General features: G+C 40.3%; 1 protein-coding gene across 4 annotated transcripts in view; it reads right to left on the reverse strand.

Annotated features, from left to right (window-relative positions):
* Positions 1-17529, reverse strand: part of pbx1a (pre-B-cell leukemia homeobox 1a) — a 48339-nt gene extending 30810 nt beyond the window's left edge. For 2 of the 4 annotated variants that reach the window (XR_013771367.1, XM_079243340.1), the window contains exons 1-2: positions 17081-17526; positions 16309-16382 (exon numbers count right to left, since the gene is read on the reverse strand). Coding sequence is in view for 3 of the 4 variants with exons in the window: in XM_079243340.1 (XP_079099466.1) it covers positions 16309-16382; positions 17081-17265 (259 nt within the window). In the remaining variant the exon portion in view is untranslated. Of the gene's footprint in view, positions 1-16308; positions 16383-17080 lie in introns of all 4 variants that reach the window. The other 2 variants (XM_079243339.1, XM_079243341.1) reach the window with 2 other exon arrangements.
* Between the last annotated feature and the right edge of the window lie 7658 nt (positions 17530-25187).

The following is a 25187-nucleotide window of genomic DNA, read 5'->3' on the forward strand; positions in this document are numbered from 1 at the left end:
ATGTCCCTCAGAATCAAATCGATGGCTGTCCGAATCTTCAATGAGCATGGCCTTAAGCTAGGAGGCACAAGACAAGCCCAGAACCAGATTAAACCCACTCGTTACTGCAGTCTTTGTTCACTTCTGCTGTCTGGTGATATATTCTGTGCATCATTGAGAAGGGGTGAAGGATTTTTTTTTATGAAAAAGGATTACAAGCACATACCAAATACATGCAAGAAAGCAAAATGGAAAAAAAAAAAAAAGCTTATGGCATTCATATAGCTACTAAGAGGATGAATGCTAGTGACAATGTGAAAGTGTGAATGTTGAGGCAGGAAAAACATCACTCATGATCCCTCCTTTCACAGACTGAGAGGCTGGCTGCAAATACTCTCTCTCTCTCTCTCTCTCCCCATCTTTCTTATCTGCTTCGCCCACCATCCCCCCACCTCCACATCCAACCAGTGAGCTCCATGCTGTTATCCACCTCTGCACCTTTAAGGCCTCCAGACTCCAGAGGAATGAGCGTTTTAACACCACCATTAAGGTCAGGGCCTAAATTATTGATCTGCCACCTCTATCAGCATAACGGTCACGTAGCCAGTATCACAATCTAACCCTGCCGCCCTCGGCCAGCTCGCTGCAGCTCCCTCAATTAGAGAGAGATTCTCATTACAAAGGGAGACAGCAAAAGCGAGAGTGAAAGAGAGAAGCAAGGTGGAGGAGGGGGGGTGGGTGGGAAGAGAGAGGTCCATTTCAGATGATGAAAAAAGGGGGACAGCAGGCATTCTTTACAGCCACCCTCCTCCCTCCTCCTTTCTCCTCCTCCCCCTTGAAGTCTCCCATCATCCCCTCAGACTAGACCCAAAGATGACAGGTCTTATCCTCACCAAAATGCGAGCGATAAGGCAGCTGTAAAAGAATAATAAAAGAATAATGCATGGAGGATGAAAGAGGAAGGCAGACAGAAAGTGAGGCAGAGAGAGAAGCAGGCCAGGGAGGGCGCAGCAACATAAATAAAGATGCGGCACAGTTGGGCTGGATCTCCTAATGAATTCGGAAGGTCCTGGATCAATAACATCAGCACGCTGACGACACATCACAAATGCCAAAGGAGCGCTGCACTTTAACCGGAGCTGGGAGAAAAGCAGGGATTCAGTGCAAGCTTGTGCTCCACAAAAATGACTACGAATGACAGAATGCATCAAAAATCCATGTTGCAGATGGACTGCAACAGAATGTTTGTGTGTGATGGTGCTGAGAGGAGCATCAGGAAGCAGGAAGCAGCCCTGATGCTTGGTAATAGGGATGATTTCCACCTAGGAGATGAGGTGATAGTGGCAGCACTATCACTGCCATTAGTGATGCTGATGACAGATGGTTTCTTTGTCTCTATTCAGCTTTACTTTCACGGCTGTCAGAGGAAAGAATACACTGAGTACATCATTACCCAGTAAGAATAACCTAAAATAAAACAGCCTTTGACATGATGGTCAAACTGTAATGCGTATCTATGGGTGGGAAATTAAAGAACGCACTAGAATGTTTTGGCTAAGAGTCTCTTAGAAGAGGATCAAAGCAGACATCGACTTGGGTCTCAAGAACGTGCCCTCTCTTTCCATTCACTCATACACAATCATGGCCTAATGGCATTCCATTAACATAATTGCCAACATAACTAGTGTTCCGTGTCTGAGAGCCATTCCCCATCTACACAAAAAAAAAAGAGCAGAAAGATGAGAGGAGATGAAACCGAGCCAAACTGGGACCATCCCCAAAAACATACTGTGGGTGTTCAAGCTGGATTCACTTCCTCCTTGCCGCCTTTTCAAAGCTACAGCGCTTTGTGAAGACCCCCTGGGAAGACTCTGGCATCTCAAGGAATGTGATGCCAATGTGTGTGTGTGCGTAAGAGAGAGAGAGAGAGAGAGAGAGAGAGAGAGAGAGAGAGCACGTTTGTATGCAGCACAGATAGTGGGTGAAAGAGCAGTGCCTTCTTCACATGTTGGTAGCAGCATCCACGTTCAAAGATTGAGCCCCAGCGCACGCTTCACACCAAACACAACCTGCCAGGCGAAATGAAATTCCCATTATTTTTAATTAATCCCTAATTAAAATATATTACTCCACAGATTCCGCAAATCTCTCTTAATATGCAAATGTGGCCAATTCAAGGATATTTACATATCATTAATTAAGGCAAGCACATTCTCTTAGTCTAATGAGCTGTGGCCTGGGTCTGCCAAGGAAAACTAAACGCTGGGCTCAGGAGTGAGTAAGCACAGCCACAGGGGGGATGCCGACTTCTCTGTTGAGTCAGGACTATCAACTACTAATGCCGGGGTGAAGTCGACAACAACAGCTCTGCCAGGCTCACAGAAAAAAATCCACCCTGAAACACTTAAACATCATTAAAAACTGCTGCTGGCATTGCAGCTGTAATCTTTTGGAACAGGTGCTGATTTCCTCTCATTCCTGAGTTTAACTGCTGAAATGTTGCAGATATGAGCTGTGGAGGTTTTCAATATGTTATCATCATCGCTTCCACTACTACTTAGTCCACCTACGCACTGAGAGTGAAGCAAGTTCACACCCTCATCCAGAGCCTAAAGGACAACTGAAACAAATTTAGACGAGGTAAGCTGAGGTTAAGCCCTTCAGTACCTTCAGATCATCTTATTCCACTCTGTGACGGGATCACATATCACATCAGTTTGTTGCCGCTGTTAATGGGAAGCCTTTGATAGGAACTAATAAAACGTGTCATTTTAATGGCTTTGGTATTTAAAAAAATTAAAAGGTTTGATCTTATCAGCCTGCCATACTTTCTGTTTAACTTTGGGACAGATTGGGACTCAAGTCAGTTGACTTGGACTCGAGTCACACTAAAATCGCATTTCCAGTGACTTGAGACTTGACTTGGACTCAGAATTTAGGACTTGTGAACCATCTTTTATTTTTATGTTTTTTTTTCAATGATCTCTCTGTCTAATCTATGGTTTGGTGTCTATATTGTGAGCTAGCATTTCTCCAGATGTAACACTAACGTAATGTCACACAAACATAGATGTGTCTGCACATGCACTCAGATTGAAACATTCGTGGTATAAAAATGCAGGACTCTGGACCTTTCACATTCACCTTACTCAACACACCTGGAGAGGTTAGTCACTGTAATATGTAAGCTAATGCTAGCATCTCTGTTAGCAACAAGCTAGGAGCAACAACAGTGTAAACGTTAGCTTGTTATTGTACAAAAATAATGTTAACTTCATCAGATTGGCTCCAATGAATGTGTTTAGAGGAAGAATGAGACATTTACTGAACACATTTTCCATAAACTGAGTCATTGTTATCATTATATCAAACTGGGATCAAACAAGGATCAAACCCACTGTAAACAATACAGTTTTAATGCGTGTGTTTATTAGAAAAGTACAGCTGTTGCAGATTTGTGAATGTAAGGAATAGCTGCTGGACCTGCAGGTACTGGATCTAAATAAATTGGAAACAAAACAGTTTTTTGTTTTTTTTTTCAAATTCAGTTTTTAAAAAATTTTTAATTAATGTTTTCTTTGCATATCTCAAACAGTTATTTTAAGCTTTAAAAAAAATATTGAGATATTTCTTAAGATAGTGAAAGATTGTGGACTGTGGACCTCTTGAGCCACTGCAGATTTTACATTTACCTACTGCAATATACCTGGGTCAAATGATGAATGGGTCATTAAGAGGCTTGCCCACATCTTGACAACAAGCTGTTTTTTTAATCTGGAGAACTGCAGCAGGGAAATGTCCAAAACCTGCAGGACGGTTGGTGATCTCTGCACTCAAATGTAGCATAGCAGCCCTTCTCTCCACATTCAGGAAGACTATGCTATGAACTGCAGTATTATTTAGAAAATCTCTCTGCGGGCCCAGATGATTTTTTTTTCCACATAAAAAGCGTTGTGCAAATTATGTAAAGAGTATATTTACTAATCTGAATAAATGTAACGTTTTTCCAAATTCAGTAAAGCAAAACATTGTCCAGAGGAGAGGGTAAGAGTATTTGTCATTTAAAAGTGATGTTACAAAATTCTGGTACATAAAGGTTGAGGACTGATTTTAAAATTGTTGCATATTATAATAGAGTGCAGACAGCAAGCTTTGCGTGGGAAATTACTGCACATCATAGTGAGTGATATGCGACTTAATTTTGTGCCATAAGACTTGCCATTTGACTTGGACTTGCAGAAAAAAGAATTTCATGAGAACATCTCTGCTTTGGGATCTGTAGTACAATATTAAATACATACTTTGAACAATAATCGGCTGCACAACTTGAGTTTACAATCACAGGATGAACCATAAAATAAACAAGAAAGAGTAGCGTTCTGAAACTGCATAGAGCATCTCAATGACTCTGGTTTTATATGTATTTTTATATAGAACTTGACAAATTATCACACTGTTATGTTGCAATTTAACAATCTCCTCTGCTTACTGGAGTTTGGAAACTGTAGTATTTACAGCAGCAGATGAAATATAAATGATTCCCAGTTTATTGTGTGTTAGTGGTTCCCAGCCTAAAGGTGTGGGGTTGGGGAGGGTGCAAACATCATTTTAAAATTTTGTTTATTAAAGTTTTACCTTTCAGTGTCTCTTAAAAGAACTGCTCTGAATCTTTCTCAGATATTTAGAAAAGGACTTAACTAAACAACATGAGCTGTAACTCTGCTCTTTTTTCTCTATGTATAAATATATGACATATTTAGTCACATATTTCTCATTTTTCTGCAGGTCCTCCGGGATAAAAGCTGTGGTAAATGCTGATTTGTCTTTTCTGTCCTCTCCACCCCAACCAGTTGAGGCAGATGACTGCCCTCCCTGAGCCGGGTTCTGCCGGAGGTTTTGCTTTCCTGTTAGGGGAGTTTTCCTTTCCTCTTTTGCCTCATGCATGCTCAGGATGGGGAATTGGATCAGAGTCAAGATTGGATGCAATCCATTGGTTTTCCTTAGCTAGGCTATTTATTATGAATTGGCTCAAATTGATGTGTCTGTAAAGTCTCCTAAAATCACATTGTGAAGTGGCACTATGCAAATTAAACTGAATTGAATTCAATTGAATCAACCTACTTTGTTATCGGGATAATGTGCCAAATATTTTACAGTCAACTACAGTAGATTTAAAAAATTATTCGATATGTAACATATTTTAATACAACACTGATCAAGGCCATTTTGTTAGTTTACAACTACAATTTAATTTTTTTTTTCAATGCCTGCATGACAAACTTACTTCTGTTTGAAGTAAGTGTTGCAGTACAAGTGGTAGAAAAGTGTTTAGACTCTTTATTTATTTGGGGTAATATATGACCTCAGAGAACTACTGCATGTTGTGCTTGAGCAGCAACTCGAACCAAAGCAAACACAACCAAACCTGCCAGTGAAACCTAAGATTCAGCCTTTCAAGCATCTCATAAATCTTTCTAGCTGGAATAAAATATTTGGACAAAATCATATCCTGCTCTTTGTGTGAGTCTTTTAAAAATGAAGTAGGTGGAGGCTTCAGTGTTGCTCTGAAAGAGCCGAGGGTGCAAATTCGCTGCAGGACGGGCTAAGGAAAACAGAAAGCTTATGAGTAGGAATTATAAGGCAGAAGAGGGGCAGAGACTATGTGCTCAAGTCACATCTATACATTCAGTAGCTGGTTACTGCTTTATTAAGGTGTAAAATATCACATATTGTAGCTTTAACTAAAAAAAAATACTGCAGAAAATGGAACAAAAAGTACTGAAAAAGCTTGAACAAATGCAATTGGCTACTTTCACTTATCAGCATGCAGCAGCGCGTGAGTAACATGTTATTAACTGCAATAGCAGCTTCTTAATCATTAAAGTGAATATGTGAAGCGCATCCAACCATTTTTGCACAGTTGTTACATGGATACTATTCATGAATATTATGTTGTATTAGGTGATTTGAAGGAGAGTAGAGAAATGAGCTGGGGTGTGATGTACCTTGCTCATTCCCTTGTTCTCCCTTTTCCCAGCTACTCTAATTTGACACCTAGAGCATTGATGGGGAGGGGGTTAACTAGGTGGGGGATAGGAAAGACACAGCAGAATTCATTAAGAAGAGCAAAGCCTCCCTCCCCTAAACCTCCCTCCAACACTAATGACATCAGAGGTGAACAGAGAGCAGAGTAGCCAGAAAAAAAGCAAAAAGAAAGGAAGACAGAGGGAGGATATAAGAGGAATCAAAATTATTTAAAAGATTATTATTTGAAGCAAATGCTCATAATGCTGCTTGCACGGAAGATGCTTTGACGGAACAATCTGACTGAGGCCTTGTTTGCCTGATTTGTTCCAAGTGTATTTGTGCATCCTTTTAACATTCACAGAGAGGTTTCAAAAACTGCTATTTTGCTTCTGACAATCCTAATGCACTATGATGACATATCAACAACCGACTGCAGACCTTCAAAAAACCCATTTATGCCACACTTTGTAGGTCAGATGGAGTGCAATCAGACCTTTTCAACATTGTGATTACCGCGTACTGGCAACAGAAATCTGTGGCAGAGGAATTGGCTGGCTAATGGCAGTTTCACATCAGCCATCTATAGGGACCTTGCAGACAGGTAAAGTGGTAGTTGCAAGATATTGAAATGGCCAGTGCCAGCTGGGATGAAAGGCCTTAAAAAAACTAAATAAATAAAAAAAAAAGAAGCATTAAGAACTTATTTTTTTTGCTGTGGAGGCAGCGGCAGCGTGTGGAAGATGAGCAGCTTTATCTTTGCAAGGGCTTAAAACATCAAACACCTCGCCTTCCCTCGCAGCCGCTGAAGCTGCTGCTTGATTTTTAGAGCAGTGAGAGAAAATGATTGAGGGACAAGAAGGAAAAAAAAATATTCCAAGCTAAGCTGAAATCCTCCCTGAAACAGTGTCCCAAGACCTTTGAAAGGCTCATTTCCATTTATCTACCAGCAACGTTTTTCATGACGTACTCTCTGGCAAACTATCTGACTCATAAATCCAATTCAAGCCTATTACAGAAGAACTTTTAAAGCTATCCTTCATTAATGTTAATGGGGTTTTTTAGTGGAGGCCAGTGATGGTTAGGACTATATGGCTGCTTTCCCAAGCTTGTTTAACAGACACCAGACAGAGATGGATGCATCTTGCAGTCCGATAGGCTCACGGAGCCATCTATCACCCAGAGGACCCACCCACAGAGCTGGCGTTCCATAACAAAAGGGCAGTCAGGAAAGCTCCTGATTGACAGCTTTATGTGTGTGGTGGCTAGTCAGACAGCAGAGAGGAGACGCCGTATCTGTTTCTGGCCTTGGTGCTGGCCCTCTCTCTGAAAATGAGTTGTGAAGAACAGAACAAAATAATGAGTGAGCTGGGGAATCAATCAATATGCCGACACATGAGATAAATGAAAGAATCAAACGCACACACACAAACACACACACACAAACACGTGTATGAAAAAAAGAAAGAAAGAAAAAAAAACCTTAATGCTGCTGAGTAGGTACAAAACTAATCAGGCAAATGAATCTGCCCAAGCAACATAAACTGTGAATGGAGTGCAGTGTTAAGGCATAAACAGTTATTATCACAAAGATTATTACCCTTACACCTCCAGACTCACTAATTAGCACCATAAACCGCCATGTATGGGCAGAGAATGCAATAAAGTCTTCTACAACATGTAGATGCAAATACTGCACCTTGAAAGTAAAAAAAAAAGCAGCCACGAAAGTAGAGCTAAAAAAAAACATTAAAATCCATAATAATATAAACACATAAATTGTTTTGCTTCTGCCAAAGCTTTAATCCTTTTATGAGAGGGCACAGTTTCTGTCAGGGTGTATATATATATATATATTCTTGAAATGCAGACAAAAAAAGGAAAGGGGCAATGGAGAGGAGGGGGGGGGGGGGGGGGGGGGGGGGGGGGGGGGTAGTGTTCAGAAAAGACACACTAAATTTGGACAGTAAGTAGTATCACCCCGTCTGCGCGGTACACCGCACATTCGCAACGCCCCATTTAACCGCACACGGCGCTTCCCTCTACTGCCTTCATTTGCATACTTCAGCGGGGCCCTGACGGATGAAGACGGATGGGGCAAAATCAGCCTCACTGAAACAACTGTTTTATCAAGGTTAAACTATCCAAGAAGCTCTTAACCCCCGTGCCTTTATCACACTACAGCTCTCCCAATATCAATCTATCAATATGATCTTATCGTGGGGCGGGGTGGGGTGAAGACGCTCTTCGTAAACTCAAGTAATAGGAACATAAAGGAATTTTATGTCTCCAGGGGAGGAGACTGCTTAACACGGTGCTGAAGGACATGTCCAATAAAAGAGGCTGCAAGGTGGTGCCAGCAAGCAAAATAAAAAATAATAGAAGAAGAGGAGCTGCTCGCCTCGAGGCGTGAAAGAAACGCGTGGAGTGATGGGGTTGTCGGTTCAAATCTTAGGACGGATTGGTGAAAGCTTAAATATGAAACCCTGAACTCTTCCTTTAACAACAAAGCTCACAGTCAACCTGCACATTCTGACAGTATCCTCTGCTCCGGGGAAGCTGGATGGATGTTCCTTACATTTTCACTTAACATTTCCTCTAATTTTTCCTGAGAAGCAATGAATACATGTCTGGAAATACTTGTCCTCATGTCATGTAGCGTGGCTTAATGGAATATGACATTTCTTGTCCTATCAGTTTAAACTAACACACTTGCCATCCTATTTTGGGAATAATAACATGTAGCAGTTTTGAGGGGAGTCTATTTGTGTTCAGCAGACAACCACATGGTGCATGCTTGTGTTTATGTGTGCAGACATACACATACAAAATGATTTCCTGGGGAATTTCCATAAACAACTGTCACTTCACAGAGGAGCAGAAAATCAGAGATGAAAATGGCTGCACAGAATATTTTGAAGAGTGAAAGGCTTCCTGTAATATATTTATGTGCGAGATCTGATTTTTTGGGAGCTTTTGTTTATATTAACTTATGCAGCAATGCAAAAAAAAAAAAAAAAAATCACACACACACACACACACACACACACACACACACACACACACACACACACACACACACACACACACACACACACACACACACACACCATGAAGTCGGGGTAATTAAACTGCAAAAGCAAGTACAGCTATTATAGTGTCCTAGTGGATGAGCTAAAGCCAAAATGAGAATAACTTCAAAGGATAAGGACCCACCTGACACGCTGCCAAACAAATATTCATGCTGCAAACTTCACACAGAAAGTGTGCTCCTTGGATGCCTGCAGCACAAAGATTTCTCAACACTATGACAGTGTGAGAAGCCATGCATTCAGCATGATGATAAACTGTCTTGTCCTATGCTATAACTAAAACAACATGCCCAACATTTCATTTATGACCCAGTAAGGATGATGTAAAAACAAACTAATACACAAAATTACAAATTGCTGACAGCACACATGAGCACACATATCATAAGAGCAAACTGCCTCCCCTCCTAACTTTTGATCTTTGAAGGGTAAAAAACCCGTTGGGAGTGGCTCGGTAATAAATGAACAGAAGTATATAATTTGCTGATTATGCTCAAGTAGAAAAAAAAAGAAAATGACAGCAATTAACATAATTTCAGTGGGAGTTAACTGTCCAGAACTAACATCGCCAAAGGCAAGCTGGCAGACAGAAGGCACAGAGGAAATCCACAGCTTTCACTCTTTGAGTTGGGATACAGATTTCTACAGCAGTGGGAGCCAGCAAGGAGGCATCCTTGTGTCATCAATCCTCATTGATGTTACGCGTAGAATTTCAGAGATGGGCTAGTTTTGACACTGAAGCACAATAATAGCCTGGTAATGATTTAAATCACATAATCAACAAGTAAAGCAAATCAAATCAACACAAGAAGTTAATAATTAAAACTGGCTCAACAATGCCTTTTTTAATTATATGATTCTTTAGCTAAAGAAACGCAAGCTAATATTAAATACTCCTTAATAGTTAGTTCATTTTAGCAGCAAATCAAATAAGAATCATCTTAATTCATGTAATATTAGCTTATGCAAGTTTTCTTTGATACATACATGCTGAGAGATCTTTTTGTGCCTCAAAGAGCAGATACCACTTCCACTGTCTAGCTCGCAGAGATGATCTTGACACTGCCAAGCAACCATACCAAGTGCTGACCTCTGTTAACATTCATGCTCTTGCTGTACTGTGCTAAATGCTACCTGTGGTGTCACATCTGCCCTGGGACGTGATCCAAAAGTGCAGCACCCCGTGTCTCTGGTGGCCCCACAGAATTAGCAGAAGCAATCCCCAGAGACAACCTGCCTGCTTGCCTACTTTTGCCCCTCCGACACACACTTTGACACAGTAGACACCGTACACCACAGTGAAAATTGCTAGCATGAGACTGTTTGATTTTTGCAGCCACAAAACAACTCTTTGTGCAGCTAAATTTATCATCGCTCTCCGCCATGGTATTTGTGTCGTTCTCTACAGTTCAATATCTCCTCTCTCCTCACTGTGTGTGTCTGTGCTTTTCTTTGTGTGCGCTTTTCCTTCCATTGAAGGTGCCGAGGTTACCAAGGCTCATCTGTGGCCCCCTTTGTCTCTCACGGCAACGGCAAGGTTTATTAACATAAATTAGAATAGCTCACCAAGAGTACCTTGTCTCTGAGCGTTACCCACGGCAACCTCTCCTCCACCCTCAATCTACCTGAGCATGTGCGTGTGTGTGTGTCTGTGCATGCATTTGTGTGTGACATGAAGAAAGAGGGGGAGTGTGAGTGAGAAAGAGAGCATGCACACACCCCTCTGCATTTAAATGTGGAAGTACTCTGAAATGAGGGAGACACATCCACACCCATCTCTCTCCTGTCCTGATTAAAATAAATGGTGCTATCTGCACTGCATGACTCACTACACCATGGCATTACTATCAGTAATTGAAACATCCAATCACTACTGAGCCATCAGCCTCACTGCTCTTCCCCATCTGACTTTGTGGCACCTGATTGAACATCCTACTGTATGAGATGTAATACAAGATATGCCTTTGAGTTTATACAGTAGGAAGCTGATGAGAGAAGCAGGAATACAAGGATGTAATTGTCTTTTTTTTAATTTTTTTTTTTTTTTACTTTTTATTGAATAAGGTAAGCATTTCTACATAAAGCTTATATCCAAAAGTGCAGATTTGTGTGTACCACTCAGCATCCTGAGCTGATATCCAGCGAGAGTCGGCAGCCTCATTGATTGGTGTTGATTCCATCTGGGCAGTGAGCAGCGACTGACAGAGGATCTAAGCTGCTGCGAAAGGCAACCATTAATCTTGGTCCTGTTTAAGCAGCATGTATTAATTTGTGTCATTTTTACTAAGTCAGCCAGGGAAGAGAGCTTGCCATTTTATGTTTGACTGTTCATCGAAGTCAGGGGGGTCCATTGTACAACCCCAGCATGCCGCCAACACGTCACTTACATCTTAGTGGCAGGGTGCCAGACGACCTACCTCCATTAAAATGAAAGAAAAAAAAAAAACTCTGAATGTATGAGTTACCTTTTTTTTTCAAATATATAAAATAGCAAGTATCGCTCTAGTCAAACAGTAAAAAAGGTCAGAGCTGTATGCATGCTAGCACAAGACTTAAACACCATGAAAAACCGAGAAACCAAGGTGTATAATTCGGAGGTGAAGTGCACAGTCAGAGCTCTGCATACATATCAATAATAAGATCTGCAGGTGTTTCAACAGCAGCAATATGAGAATATATATATGCTTTGCAAGTCATTCTGTGTGGGGCAATTCTGTGAGACTGTGCGAAATCCAATCAAATCCAAACAGCACCAATAAGAAAAACAATGGCAGAGGCAATTGCTACGGCAATAATGTCACCGGAGCTGTTTTGTAGACACTAAAAGCTGCTCGAGAGACAAACATCTGATAAAAAAAGAAACTCCGCTCTGCCATAGAGCAAATTTCCTCTCTAAAGCAATTTTATATCGATAAGTGGGAAGGCATTCTTAGCATAATGGATGTGAATATGATCTCTGTCAGAAAACTAAGAACACAGTCATGTATAAAAGCCCAGCATTTAGAATGGTCAGTACTGCTGCATCAGATAACCAGATCTAAAACTGCAGGAAACACACCATATTGATGCAACGACTTAATATCTTGCTTGAATAGGTACGAAGATATATTTTGACCCTCTCTCTTTCTAAATTTCCTTGAGGGTTACATTTAAAAGAAAAAAAAAAGCATGCAGAGAAAAGCCTTAACTGAAACATTCCTGCACTCACACTTACTTGCATGCATGTAAAGAAGCTAAACGGAAATTAAATGCAAGAAAAGTGGTTTTATTTGGGTCAAACTGTTGAATATCTCACGAAGACTATGCTTCACTACTTACCTATGCTTTTGCAAATGCACACACACACACACGCACACACACTCGCTTGTCATATGTCGCCACACAGAATACGACCATACTACAGCCAGATCTGTTATCACGGCTAATTACTACTCCCACCTCAGATATACAGGGCTGTAATTAGCCTCTTAAAACATGATTAACATGTCTCAATTAAGCCAGTCAACATTTGCATAATATATTAGCTGTCCTAATTGCAAGTGAGTTTATATCAGAGGACAGGGAACAGCAGAAATACTTGATGCTGCTTCTGAAGTGAACTGCTATGCATCTGGATATTAAAGAGCAATCTGTGACCGAGCTCCCTTTTATTTATTTTTTTTACAACTCTTTTTAAAGACAAAGATTATCTTACAATGTGCGCACCCCAGTGAAAATAACACATTGCATGTTTACGATAATAATTTACTCGGATTACCATTTCGGGTAAGTGGAGGAAGAGTTTCTTATAAACTCGCAAATCTAAACCCGCTTTCCTCAGGAAAGTTCCCATTCATTCTGAAGTTATTTATTTGAAGTTATTTATGAGAGAACAGAAAGAGTCCTGTTCGATCTTATTTCTGTGGAAACTAAAACATGGAGAGGAGGAAGGGGGGAACGAGGAAGGGGGGGGTAAACTGCTGCTTCTGCACTTCCATGCCGGGGACAGATATACAGTCTCCCAGCTAGCACGGGGAAACCAAGGACATAGCCATTAGTTTCAGGACAGCACCACATTGGAGACTAATGCCTCCATCTGTCACTGGAGATGAGAAGAGAGTAACAAAGAGAGGCAACACTAACCCCTGAACTCATCGTGGACAGCCATGTCAATTAAATACTGAAAAACAGCAGCACTGGGAGCCATAGTGACCAGTTTATCCACTGCTGTATGGGAACTCCACGAGTAACTCCATCATCATTTAATGTTGATGTTACAGGAAGTGCTAGCAGTTCAACATTATCACCATGCACCTGCAGGTCCATTTAAAGCTTACAGAGACAATCATCAGATTAATTTATCAGTTAGTTATCAGACTATTCATCATATTAAATACTTCATATTCAATTTCGTCCTACTTCTTGAAATCAGTTCATGATTTGGCTCATTAATAAAATAAGAAATTGCATTTCTTTTCTTCTTTTTTTTTAGCTCCTGAAATGAGATGATTTGCTGCTAATATACTTATCTCTGCTCAGCATGTTTTTTCTTCTTTTTTCTTTTTAATTTTTTTTATTTTTATTTATGATCAAACACAAAGGTTAGTTGCTGTGTAACAAATAACAGGAAAATCAGTAAAAGCGGAACATTTTCCCTTGTGTTCGTGAGTTCTGGCAGAAACCCTGACCAGCATCACTCTAAATATCTCCAATGTGTCTCATTAGCAGCTCAGGCTTGAGGATAGGGGCTGCAGTTAGCAGGATGGACTTATTCAGCAGGTCTCCTGCTTTGATAAGTTCAAGCGGTGTAATGCATTATCCGTCTGATCATATTAGTCATGCAGGAGCTCTCCATCTGACCTGAGTCTGCATGGAAGTAATGTGAGGCTGCTGACACAGAGTGGCCTGATGAAACAGTCACAGGCCCGCAGATGGAGAGATACAGGGAGAGAGGACTTGGTAGGGTGGGGGGGGGCGGCAGTTAGCAGGCCTGAAATCTGACACCCAGAAACACTGACTTGGTGTCTGGCTTCTCTTACTTAGTCAACCTGTACGTGCCAGCTTCCTTCGCCGTAATGGTTCCACACAAACAAAGACACTCTCCAGTTCTGTTCACAGGATGTGAAGCAAGCGCAGGAAAACAAATTCTAAGTGCTCTCCGGAACTGTAGCAACAATGATGATAGCTTTAAAAAAAAAAAAAGTCGAGGGAGGCCGGGAGACGGGGCAAACGTCTCTGTGAAATACTACCTCGGCCGCCAAAAGGAACGTCTCTAAGCGGTAACACAAGACCTTGTCGTTGGTTTTCCATAAGCCAGAGTGTGAACCTGAGCTTGTTTAAGCTTGCTAAATACTCCTAACGCAGTGACATGGGAACGACCCCAGCACAAATAAACAGGGAGAGGGGTGGTGTGGGGTCATCAGTTAAGGCCTGCTCTGTCCGCTATTGGCATGCGCTCCAGCCTTGTTTGTCAGCTGCCTGCCAATGGACACCTCACTGCGGCAATGACCCATATTGCTGCTGTCAACACTCACACCACTGATATACCACGCAGAAGAGGTGCACGCAGCTCACACGTGAATAACTACATGCGGCAAACAATAACTGATGTAGAGGAATGCTTCGTGTCTTTCACTAAAAGGTCGAGGCGCTTCAAATCTGAGCTGCTGTACTCATCTCCTCCCGCTCGCATCTCCTCTCAGAAACACTCTGACTGCAACAATGTAAAAAGCAAGGAGAAGCTGACTCTTTATAAAGAATATAAAAAAGTCCTGACAAATTACAGGCTGTACTCCGCTCGCATACACTGCACTCAGCACATTTGGCTGTAAATGCCATGGTGAAGCTTTGAGTCATTTTCTCTGTCACTGCAGTGAAAGGATTTTCAGTTTCGTCTGCACAAACCCTCCTATGGGTGAAGATGAGCTGCAGCTCAGCTCTTTAAATGTAGACAGGAGAGATTTTTTCCTTTTTTTTTTTTTTTTAGTTTATTTGGGAGGGGAGGGTGTTTACGCTATTCCTACCGTTTAACTCCTTTCTGATATTTAGAGCTTTCTATTTTGAGGTTTGGGGAATGTTTTTCAGCTAGGACAAAAAAAGAAAGAGAGTTCAAATAATTAGTTCAATACATGAGCAAAAGAGAAAATTCAAACTGTGGTGAAACATGTTCATTTCCAAACTTGGTACTAAACAGAGGGGAGGATAATTTGCAGTCTGAGGGGAGCCTCTCACTCGTCAGAAGCTCTGTGCAATTCTGGTTGCCAAGAACGGTGGGAAGAGAGGAGAGGCAGGGGGAAAAGCCAGGAAAAGGTCCAAGTCACTTTGTTCTTCTTTTTGGAAACGAACTCTGGTTGAACCCAGGGAGACGCCAGACAGTTTACAAAGAACCAGGCATTACTCTTTCACTTTTTTTTTTTTTTTTAAGCCTTGCCATTTAGAAGCAGGGCCCCAACCTCTTCTAGCTTCCTCCACATGAGCTGCTCTCTTTGTAAATCTGATGAAAATCTTAAGTGTCTACATGTTCTTTCTCCTGTTTTTGGAGAGACCTGTGCCAAACTCTGACTCATGCAAGTGCAATGTCAGGAGAGAACACTTCATGTTATATCAATGAAAATTGTATTGCTTCTATACCTCTCAGTCCCCATGTTTATTCTCTGCCGTCTCACGTGGCTGTGATGCGACAATGCAGCAGACAAGCTGACAAGGTTCCCTCAATAACCTCGCAGACAGCTTCAAAGTTGTGTTCCCAGATAAGGCCATATTGGATATTTTGTTTTTATTTCCTCTCTTGAAAAGCAGCGCCCTGCCACATCCCTCAGAGAATATCCGCAGGCTTTCATCATGCAAGCTGCTCTTCTTTTAATCTGTTGTTAAGTGCGAGTAATAATTCACACATTCCTTTTCATGACTTTAACCCTCGTTGCGAACATAAACAGAAAATCCTTCTGACCTGCCTTTGCATGTAAAACAGCTCACTTAGCACACACCATCAAACAGATATGGAAGAGTAAGAAACCCAAATGAAAATGCTGCTGTCCAATTACAGAAACCTCAGTCATCGCAGTACATGTGGAAATATGTGATAAATTCATCAACAGTAGCTTGCGTTTAGGCTTTCATCTCCTCTGCTTTGTGCTTATAAATCTACATTTCCATGCTGCGGTTGTCTAAAGGAAGGCTTTTCTATCCTATTTAAAAAAGTATCTAAATCATTCTCATCAGTGTGGGTGCTTACCTGTTTTCTCCTTTATCTCACATAAGACGTTAAAGAGAGCAGGTTTCATTCTGTGGCAGTTGAGTGCATGTTTCCTGAAAAGAGGACAAGACACCACTTTCCAAATCAATATTCAAACAAGTGGAAAAGCAGAACAAAAAGCTATAGGCTACTTAGAGGACTGGATCTGGCTGAAATGTTTCTGTCATGCACTGTCATAAAATTACTAAACAAAGAACAGGAAAGTATTGTAATAATCGATGAATCATGTTATTTCTTATTACATGCAGATTGAAACTTTATATGGAAAACTCATTTATATTTCTATTACTAAACCTTATGCAACAAAACGCACCCAGTTACACCACTGCTTGTTTTGTTAAAATGTCGTCTCATTATTAATAATAATGCTGAGTGCAAACTATAGGATAGGATCTGTATCATGTTATTGTGTCACAGGATTACGACGTTAAGCTCCTTTGTAACAAGGAAAGAGTGTCAGTTTAACAGAGGTGCCAAGAGGTCCACAGCCAAAAAAAAGGGCTTTTCTTAATCTGCAATAATCGCTCATTAATTAAAAATAGGGATCAAAATATTCCCACAAAAGTTGCTACAGAACATCAAATCTGAATTGTGACAAGTTTCTCGGCTCTTTTTAAAGGTCTTTCGCGCCGTCACGCTACTTCAGTGGGCGTTATTGCTTTCATTTAGAGGCAGTCTTTCTACAAACCATCTTCACACTCAATCTTTCCTCTTTCCGAGAAATATCCCAGCTGTTCATGTTTAGTCTCACCTCGCCTGTGCTTCGTCTAAGCTTTGGTCTGTGATGGTCATTATTTGCTGTAATATGTCTCCGATGTCCTGCTTTCTTCCCTCTCCGTCCGTCCCTGCCGTGCCATCCTGCATATGCTGCGCCAGGCCGGGGTGTCCTGCCATGCCTACCCCGTGGGAGTGCATCAACCGAGGCTGCTCGTCCATCCTTGACCAGGGTCCCTGCTGCCTCCCCTCCAACTTTTAAATTCTGATATCAATGGGAGGGAGAAAAGAAGAGCAAATATCCTCGGAAATTCCTCTGGATTCCTCGCGTCTCTCTCAGCTCCGACACTCCTCCTTTTTCCTTGGTAAGCTTTTCTGGATTTGGGAGGAGGGAGACTGACAAACCCTCTCTCTGCTCTCTTTCTCTCTCTCTCTCTCTCGGTCTCTCTCCCAGCTGGTTGAGGTGAAATCTGATCTGAATCGCTGCTTTTGGCTTTGGCCACTCCTGCACCGCTACTGTAGGGAAGAAGAAAAACAGGATTGAACATTAAAGCCTCCTAATCTGATTAAAAGTGGAGCGCGTTGGGCTCCTCCTATAAAAACCTCCTATATAATCGAGAGCTTGATGCGCCAAAACGCGCTAAAGAGTCAACTTGCCTGTGAAGGATTTGTGCAAAGTAGCCACCAACAGTTATTGTTTCGCTTATGTCTGGTAACTGACTCATAATCAGAGTATGGATGGAAAAGCCTCCGCCCCTCGAGCCACGATTGGAGAAGAAAGAGCGCGCAAGTCCCACCTCGGTCCTCTCTGAAAACGTCAATCATCCTCCTGGGCAAGGTGGGACACTGTAATAAACATTAAGAGATGTGACCGGACTGGGCGGCAATGCAGTGATGGATAGAGAGTGAATATGTTGCCTAATAAATAACTGTGAGTGGCAGTGGAGCTCTGACCCAACAGGACAGCATGTTGGTGCTTGGAAAAGACACTCTGTCACCCAGACTATATATTTTCCTGCTGAATATTTACATCCGTGTAATCAGTCAAAGGAATAATAAATCAAGATGAATTTATTGAAACAGGCTGCATTTTGTAGAAAGCATTTCATAAACCTGTAGTTGTAACACAGGCACACAGTGGTTCTTACGAAATACACACAGCTTTTGTGACTAATATGAATTCCTTGATGGGGTTAAATGAAAAAGAAAACTACTAAACTTAATATTAAATATAAAAAAAATTCCTTTGTTTATGTATCAAAGTCTTTTTACAGGTGTTGGGGAGGGGGGAGGGGAGTATCTGAGAAAATGTTTCATCTGACATACAGCTGGGTGTGAGGTTAGTAGTATCCCCTCCCTGTCCAAAGCTAAGTGCTGCAATATACATTGGCTGCTCCATTATACGCTTGAATTGCTGACGGCAGCCACATTTCCATTTAACTGTCCAACATATTTGATGAGGGATTTTAGAAAATATTTTAGCACAAGATGCAGATCAACTGCATTTCTGTCAACTGTTCTGAGAAAGTAAACCAGGTTGTGAGGCTGCAGAGTCTTCAAACGGTGCCAAAACATACTGGGTTTCATGTAAAGTGAAAAGAGTGGCACCAACGTCAAACAAAACCATTCATTCTGTCCTTGCATGTAAGAAAAGATAAATAAATGGTGGGCGTACTATGTACATGTGTATGTATATACTACACACAAACACACACACACACACACACACATATATATATATATACATACATATATATATATATACATACATATATATATATATACATACATATATATATATATACATACATATATATATATATACATACATATATATATATATATTTATATATATATATATATATATATATATATATATATATATATATATATATATATATGTGTGTGTGTGTGTGTGTGTGTGTGTGTGTGTGTGTGTGTGTGTGTGTGTGTGTGTTTGTGTGTAGTATATGCATACACATGTACATAGTACGCCCATACATACATTTTTTTCTTTTTTTTTCACTTGGAATGTGGTAAATGTTAATGAGTACAGGCAATGGCATTAATTTAGTTGTTTCAAAGAAAATGGGGCGGTGTGTGTATTTGTGTCTGTGTGTTTGTGTGTGTGTGGGTGGGGTTGCCTAGTGGCTAGGAGACTTCAACTGAGAGATAAAATGATCAAGTTACAAGATGCTATAAATGTTTTGAGCTTGGCAAGGCCAGTTTGTTTGTATAGTAGAACTGGACACCAGGGTGAGTCACTTTGCAGACACTTCAGAAAATAAGAAGCTCAATTTAAAAGAAAAAATAAAGAAAAACAACAATTAGATTAAACAAAACACGATTAAAACATGATACAGTTTTAAAAAGCAAGCTTGAAAGCACACTGAGCTTGGACTTTTAAATATAAGCTATTTAAATAGGTGGGTCTTTTGACTTAAATAAACCGAGTTTTAAATAAACCGAGCTGATTTGAGGATTTCTGGGAGTCTGTTCCAGACATGTGGAGCTTAATAGCTAAATGCAGCTTCTCCGTGTCTGGTTATGACTCTAGGAAATAATATCTGACTCAGTATAGTTTTTTTATAGCTTTTTTTAAGCATTCAGTAATCGACAGATATGTTACGACTGCGTCAGAGGTTAAATGTCAGTCATGTTTATGTATTTTATTAGCAAATAAATCTTTCTGTATTTTTTTTTCCTTTTGTTACCATAGTAGATATAAATATATTTAAATGGGTCACAGGCAGCCTGGTTTGAACTTTGTAATGCATCTAGCACCAAACATACTCACTACTTTAATTCCAAACACTTGGTAGCATAGGCGATTCAATGTCATTCTGGGTAATGTAGGAATGAGCTATATGAGTTAAAGACTGTGGGCAATTTATATTCTTTTCTTTATTAAATACCCACCAGTGCAACAGGAAAATTATGCTAAATGCTTAATATGCAGAATATTTTGATTTAAGCAAAATGCCAAAATTCCACAGCTTCCCTCCCGCTCAAATGTTAATATGTCCAGATTTTCCTAAAGAACGATTTCATGTGTTTGTCAACACAAGCATCAGTTGCCTTTGTGGGAATCGTGGGGTTTTTCTAAGTGCATTTCTCACACTTAATGGTGAGAATTTCATTGGTTGAGTAATCAACAAACAAATTGATTATGACTGGCAGCACTAACTGCACGAATAATTTAATCCTGTGTCATTAACACTGAAAATCTAAGTCATAATGTGGACACAGAGCTGTTCTGGGCTTCAGAGGCTGGTATGTGTGTTTTTACACCGGTCGGACAGAAATCGATCAGTCAGTTTTCTCATTACCTGCTGAATAGGGAGGTAGGCTAGTAATTGTCGCAAGGGGCAGGGTGAGGTTGAGGGTAGTGGAAGAGATAATGTCTGACACTCAAGAGTTGCAAGACTGCACAGCACAGTCCTGAAATGGAAGTCTGCAGTTCAACAGCCATTCTGCTTGATCTTATTTCTGCTTAGCAGGGTCATAATGTGAGAAGGGATCATTTTTGTCTTCTGTATCTGATAAAGGTGATGGTGCCTTGGCTATAAATGTGTACGTCAAAGTGAAAATGCATTCATAAAAAAGTGATCAAGCCCACATATTTTACCCAATCATTCAGCTTAAAAAAAACAAAAAACAACAACAAAACCCCCCAAACTTATTTTGTGTTGGTTCACAGCCAGTGTAAATGTCTCCCACATCTTCTCAAACTTCTTAATCCTGATTTAAAAATCCAAGTAGCATTGATTAGTTTGAAATATGATATAAAGAGCTCATTGTTTTCACTTTAAATTCAAATTTATTCCACTGTAAGCCAATAAACAGAAATGACCTTACTGCCTGGATTTTGTTGGGAAAGTAAACTCTGAACAGAATAAATAAGAACTTGTTTATAACTCTGATTACTGTTATTTCACATAAAGCTGTATTTGCAGCCTTAATGATGAAGAGAGGGAGGAAAAAAAATCTTCATACATTGCAGCTTTTGCCTCCATTAAAACCAAACATGCTGCTCAAGCATTGATATTCTGATAAAAAAATAAATAAATAAAAACAGGATTTGATTATAATTGCAAATGAATTTTGATGTGAAAATATTCCTATAAATAGTACATGTTTTTCCTCAGAAGTTTCTGAGTTGTTTTTCTGAGAATAAAAATGTAAATGTGGATGTGCATGTGGGTATTCCCAACAGAAATGTTAACTAGTTGAAATAGTTGAGTTGTGTTGTGTTTACCATCATCCAGTGAGGCTGCTCTGATAAACGCAGAGGAAGACAAAATGTACCAAGAATTAGACCGACTTGAAACCACGATAAATAAAAAAACCATTGTGCACCTTTTATGATGCTGTAGTTGTTGAACATTAATAGTAAACACCTCGTAAACAAATTAGCAAAATATAAATATAATGAGTTTTTAAAAAAAATAAAAAACAAATCTTATTTAGCCTATTTTCCCAACAGGATGTTAATGTGGGTCAAACTCTTTATATAGGATAGATTATGATTTATTCAGTGAACAAAGCTTTATTTATATGTCAGGCAAACCAGGACATTTTTAGCTTCACAAAACACTCCACAGTCCATATTCTCAACTCTGGACCAGGGTCAAATAGCTCCTCCCAGAGAGAGCTGCAGGTCACAGCAGGGTAAGTTATGTATGAGGAAGGAACAGGCCGAGGGAGAAAGCTGCAACTGCCTGGTACATCTCTCCAGGAAGTAACCTTGATGAAAAATTCAGTTGTTTGCAGCTCCTGGCGTCCCTCAGGCATGAATAAAGTGAGGCCGGGACAGAGAAAAAATACCTGGGATCAGCCTGAAACTACTCACCGAATCAACTGCTGAGGTGCACACACACTGGCTAGCATTAGGAGATGGGCACGAATTAAACTTTAATCACGCCTCAAATAGATTAAGCGACAGGAGCCGAGTCAGCATTTCAAAGCCCTCGCTCTGCTGCAGCTGACCATCCTCCTCTGAACCACATTTGAATTAAATGCCCACCCAGTTCCAGTTTCCTAGTGCCCCAGATTAACCTCATGTAAAGGAAATCCTCAAAACAACCATAAGTTGAAAACAAAGTCTGCAGAGCAGCTAAAATTCTATTATTTGATCTAATTACATCTCCAGCAGCATAGCATACCATTACATTACAGGTAATTCACTGGAAATGCACTACCAGGGCGACAAAAGGAAAAGGAAAAAAAAAAAAAAAAAAAGGAAATAGTAACTACCAAAATAAAATGTCACACTTCTAATTTCTGGTTAGAATGATTTTAGCTTCAACCATGATACTCAATCACTGTGGCATTGTTTCCATAAGCTTCTGCAATGCCACACAATTTATTTCCATCCAGTTTTGCATCAAACTAATATTTAACAATAATTATGGGAAAGATTTTTTTGGTTTTATCCTCAACCAAATTCCCATTTATTGCATAAACCATCCAAAATCTAAAATTTCTGTAGCATGTTTTCTTTTATAAGCATGTGGTTTAAAAATAGGGATGCACCTCTTGTTAAATCTAGGCTCATATCAATAACAGTGTTAATGCTATTAATTTGGCAGGTGGCTGATAGTTGATGTTAAAGGATCTAAGTCTATTAATGTGCTACTGGGAGTGTTTGACCCAGGAGTAGGTTGACGCACCTCTTCGCCATACACTGTCTCTAATAGCAATGCCCACTTTGATTCTTTTATATGCAGGTTCAGTAATCATTTATTCCGTTGATTGTGCATATGAGTAACTTTGGGCCAAACAAATCGTATAAACCTGCATTACTGAAGTCAAAAAACTTTTGGCCTTCTGGGCCAAACACCCAGCAACATCTTCCCCTTATATACACATATTACCTGCCCATGTAATGATACAGCACCCTTGTAAACGGGACAAGGTGAATTGCAGTTAGACATTTGGCTCCTATGGTTGACGTCTGTTGGTTTAAGTAATTTATTTAGGCTGTATTGCCAATGAAACAGCAAAGTAGGCTGTGCAGACATGGTCCAACAAAATTCTTTCATGACATACCAAATCAAATGTAAATTAATCTCACTGGTTTCAGGGCAAGGTCTATGTGATGCAACCATGACACAACCAATATATATCAGCCTTTGTCCGTTCACGTTATCTTATTTTCCGATAAGTTGACAGCACACAATGAGATGAATATTGTTGGAGACTGACGTTAGGTCAATAAAACTGTGCATTCTTTAAAAAAAAAAAAAAAAAAAAAAAAAAAAAAAAGAGTATCTAGGATCTTTAAGTAAACATTTCAAGGCATTAAATTTCCTTTTTTTTTTTTTTAAGGATTGTTGGAGTCAGAAATAGTTTTTGTTAACACAACAAACTTACACAATGCAATGAAGGTCAGAGAAAAGAGGGTGCAAGTGCAACTTTCTGTCAGGCATTTCTTAATTCTCTTAATATATTTCCTTATTCTAGAGGGTGCCATACTTCTATGATACATAACATTTTTTTTTACCATAAAAAAAAAAGTGTCACATCTATTATGTGCATTTTAGGAGCCATTACTGCCTAGCAGCACCCTCAGACTAAGAATCCACTCGTTACAACTTTTTCGTCCAGGGTTCCACACAACTTTGCAGTTGAGTTTAGCTTGTGCTACACACTAGCTAGCAGGTATAAACACACCAACCATTTTGAACTGGCATCAGAGCTGATTCAGTTAAGAAACATACGACGACAATGGAGGAAAAGATGAAAACAACTATGGAAAAAGGCAGAGTGAGAGAAAAGACCCACTGAAAGTCACAATGAGACTGCTGTTGGCTGGAAGGAGCTCGGGTAAGGTGCAGGATCGATGTTGAATTTGCCGTAATCACATAAAAAATGTGTCCTGGATCTGTAGTGCATCTGTAACATTCATTTATATCAAATTCTATATGATTTTCCCCATTAAATATGTGTAGATTTTTTTTCTGTACTTGGTTTAATTAAGCTCTAGATAGTTTTAATTGTATGCACGACGGTTGGCAAACTTTTGAGCACTACTTTTATTGATCTTTTTGGCGTGGTGGAGGCGGTTGTATCTTTGAGCAGCTGAGGTTGGGTCAGGGTGAAGGATGACTGATATAAAGGGGTTTACCTGTCACATTGCATTTGACTTACTATCCTTGGAACAGGATAAAAGGGGAGCCAAATGTCAAGTGATACAAGTGACGCATCCTCAAACACACAGAGAGGGATGTGGAGATGAATGGTTTATAATAAAACCAAAAGCCCAGCAGCCATTCTGTGCATGGCATGTAAAAACAGTAAGCTTATCATTTTCATGAAAATAAAAGTCACCGGTGGCGTTCACTGCGTGTGTCAGCTAAAAGATTTCCATGAGTGTCTTTGCTTTTGCTGTAGGGCCCCTGTAAGCTCTTGGACCTCTTGGCAAAGCGTGGGTTGTGCCTGGTGGGGGGAGATGTGACGGATGCCTGAGCCTCAGAGCCTGCTAGCTGTTCTGTGAATTTTCCCAGACTCATTTGCATTCATAAAGAGCCTACTGCTTGTCACAGAGTGTTTTCTCTTTTAGACTGCCTCCAAAAATCCCGTGCGACTCTTGGTGGGAGTGCGCCGGGAAAATCCGACTGTCAAAGACGACAAGACGAATGAATCCCTGTGTCAGATGCGTGTGGCTTCAACGATGACAGATGGAGGAGAGCTGTCCCTCTGTCGATCGGCAGGCTTCATTTTAGAATAAATAAATCTGAATTTCGCCCCCGCCCATAATTACAAGTGTTGCTTTATTTGACAGCTCTCTGTGTTCTTTGATGGGAGTGTGTCTGTTGATGTGTTTGTGTGTGTTTAGTGGGTTGTGGCACTGACCAGGTGACAGCTTGATTAAATTCAACGGGGGTGTGACTGCAATGTATTGCAATGATTTTCATTAGTGACACTTCAGTCCTGCTTCTCAATCAGGCGCATATGAACACCAAAAACAGCAGGTAAATGTAAATATACAACAATGGGAACAGTTATACCTAGCCCACAATCTTCCCTGCTCTGGTGAAAAGTCTTTGCGCAAAATGCTGCATTCCTTCCAAACAATGTGCAACCCTGAACTCTCTGGGTGAAAGAGCTACAAATTTCATCACATGCATGTATAACTTTAG

Source organism: Telmatherina bonti (assembly GCF_933228915.1).
Source record: "Telmatherina bonti genome assembly, chromosome: 7".
Lineage (NCBI taxonomy): Eukaryota > Metazoa > Chordata > Actinopteri > Atheriniformes > Telmatherinidae > Telmatherina > Telmatherina bonti.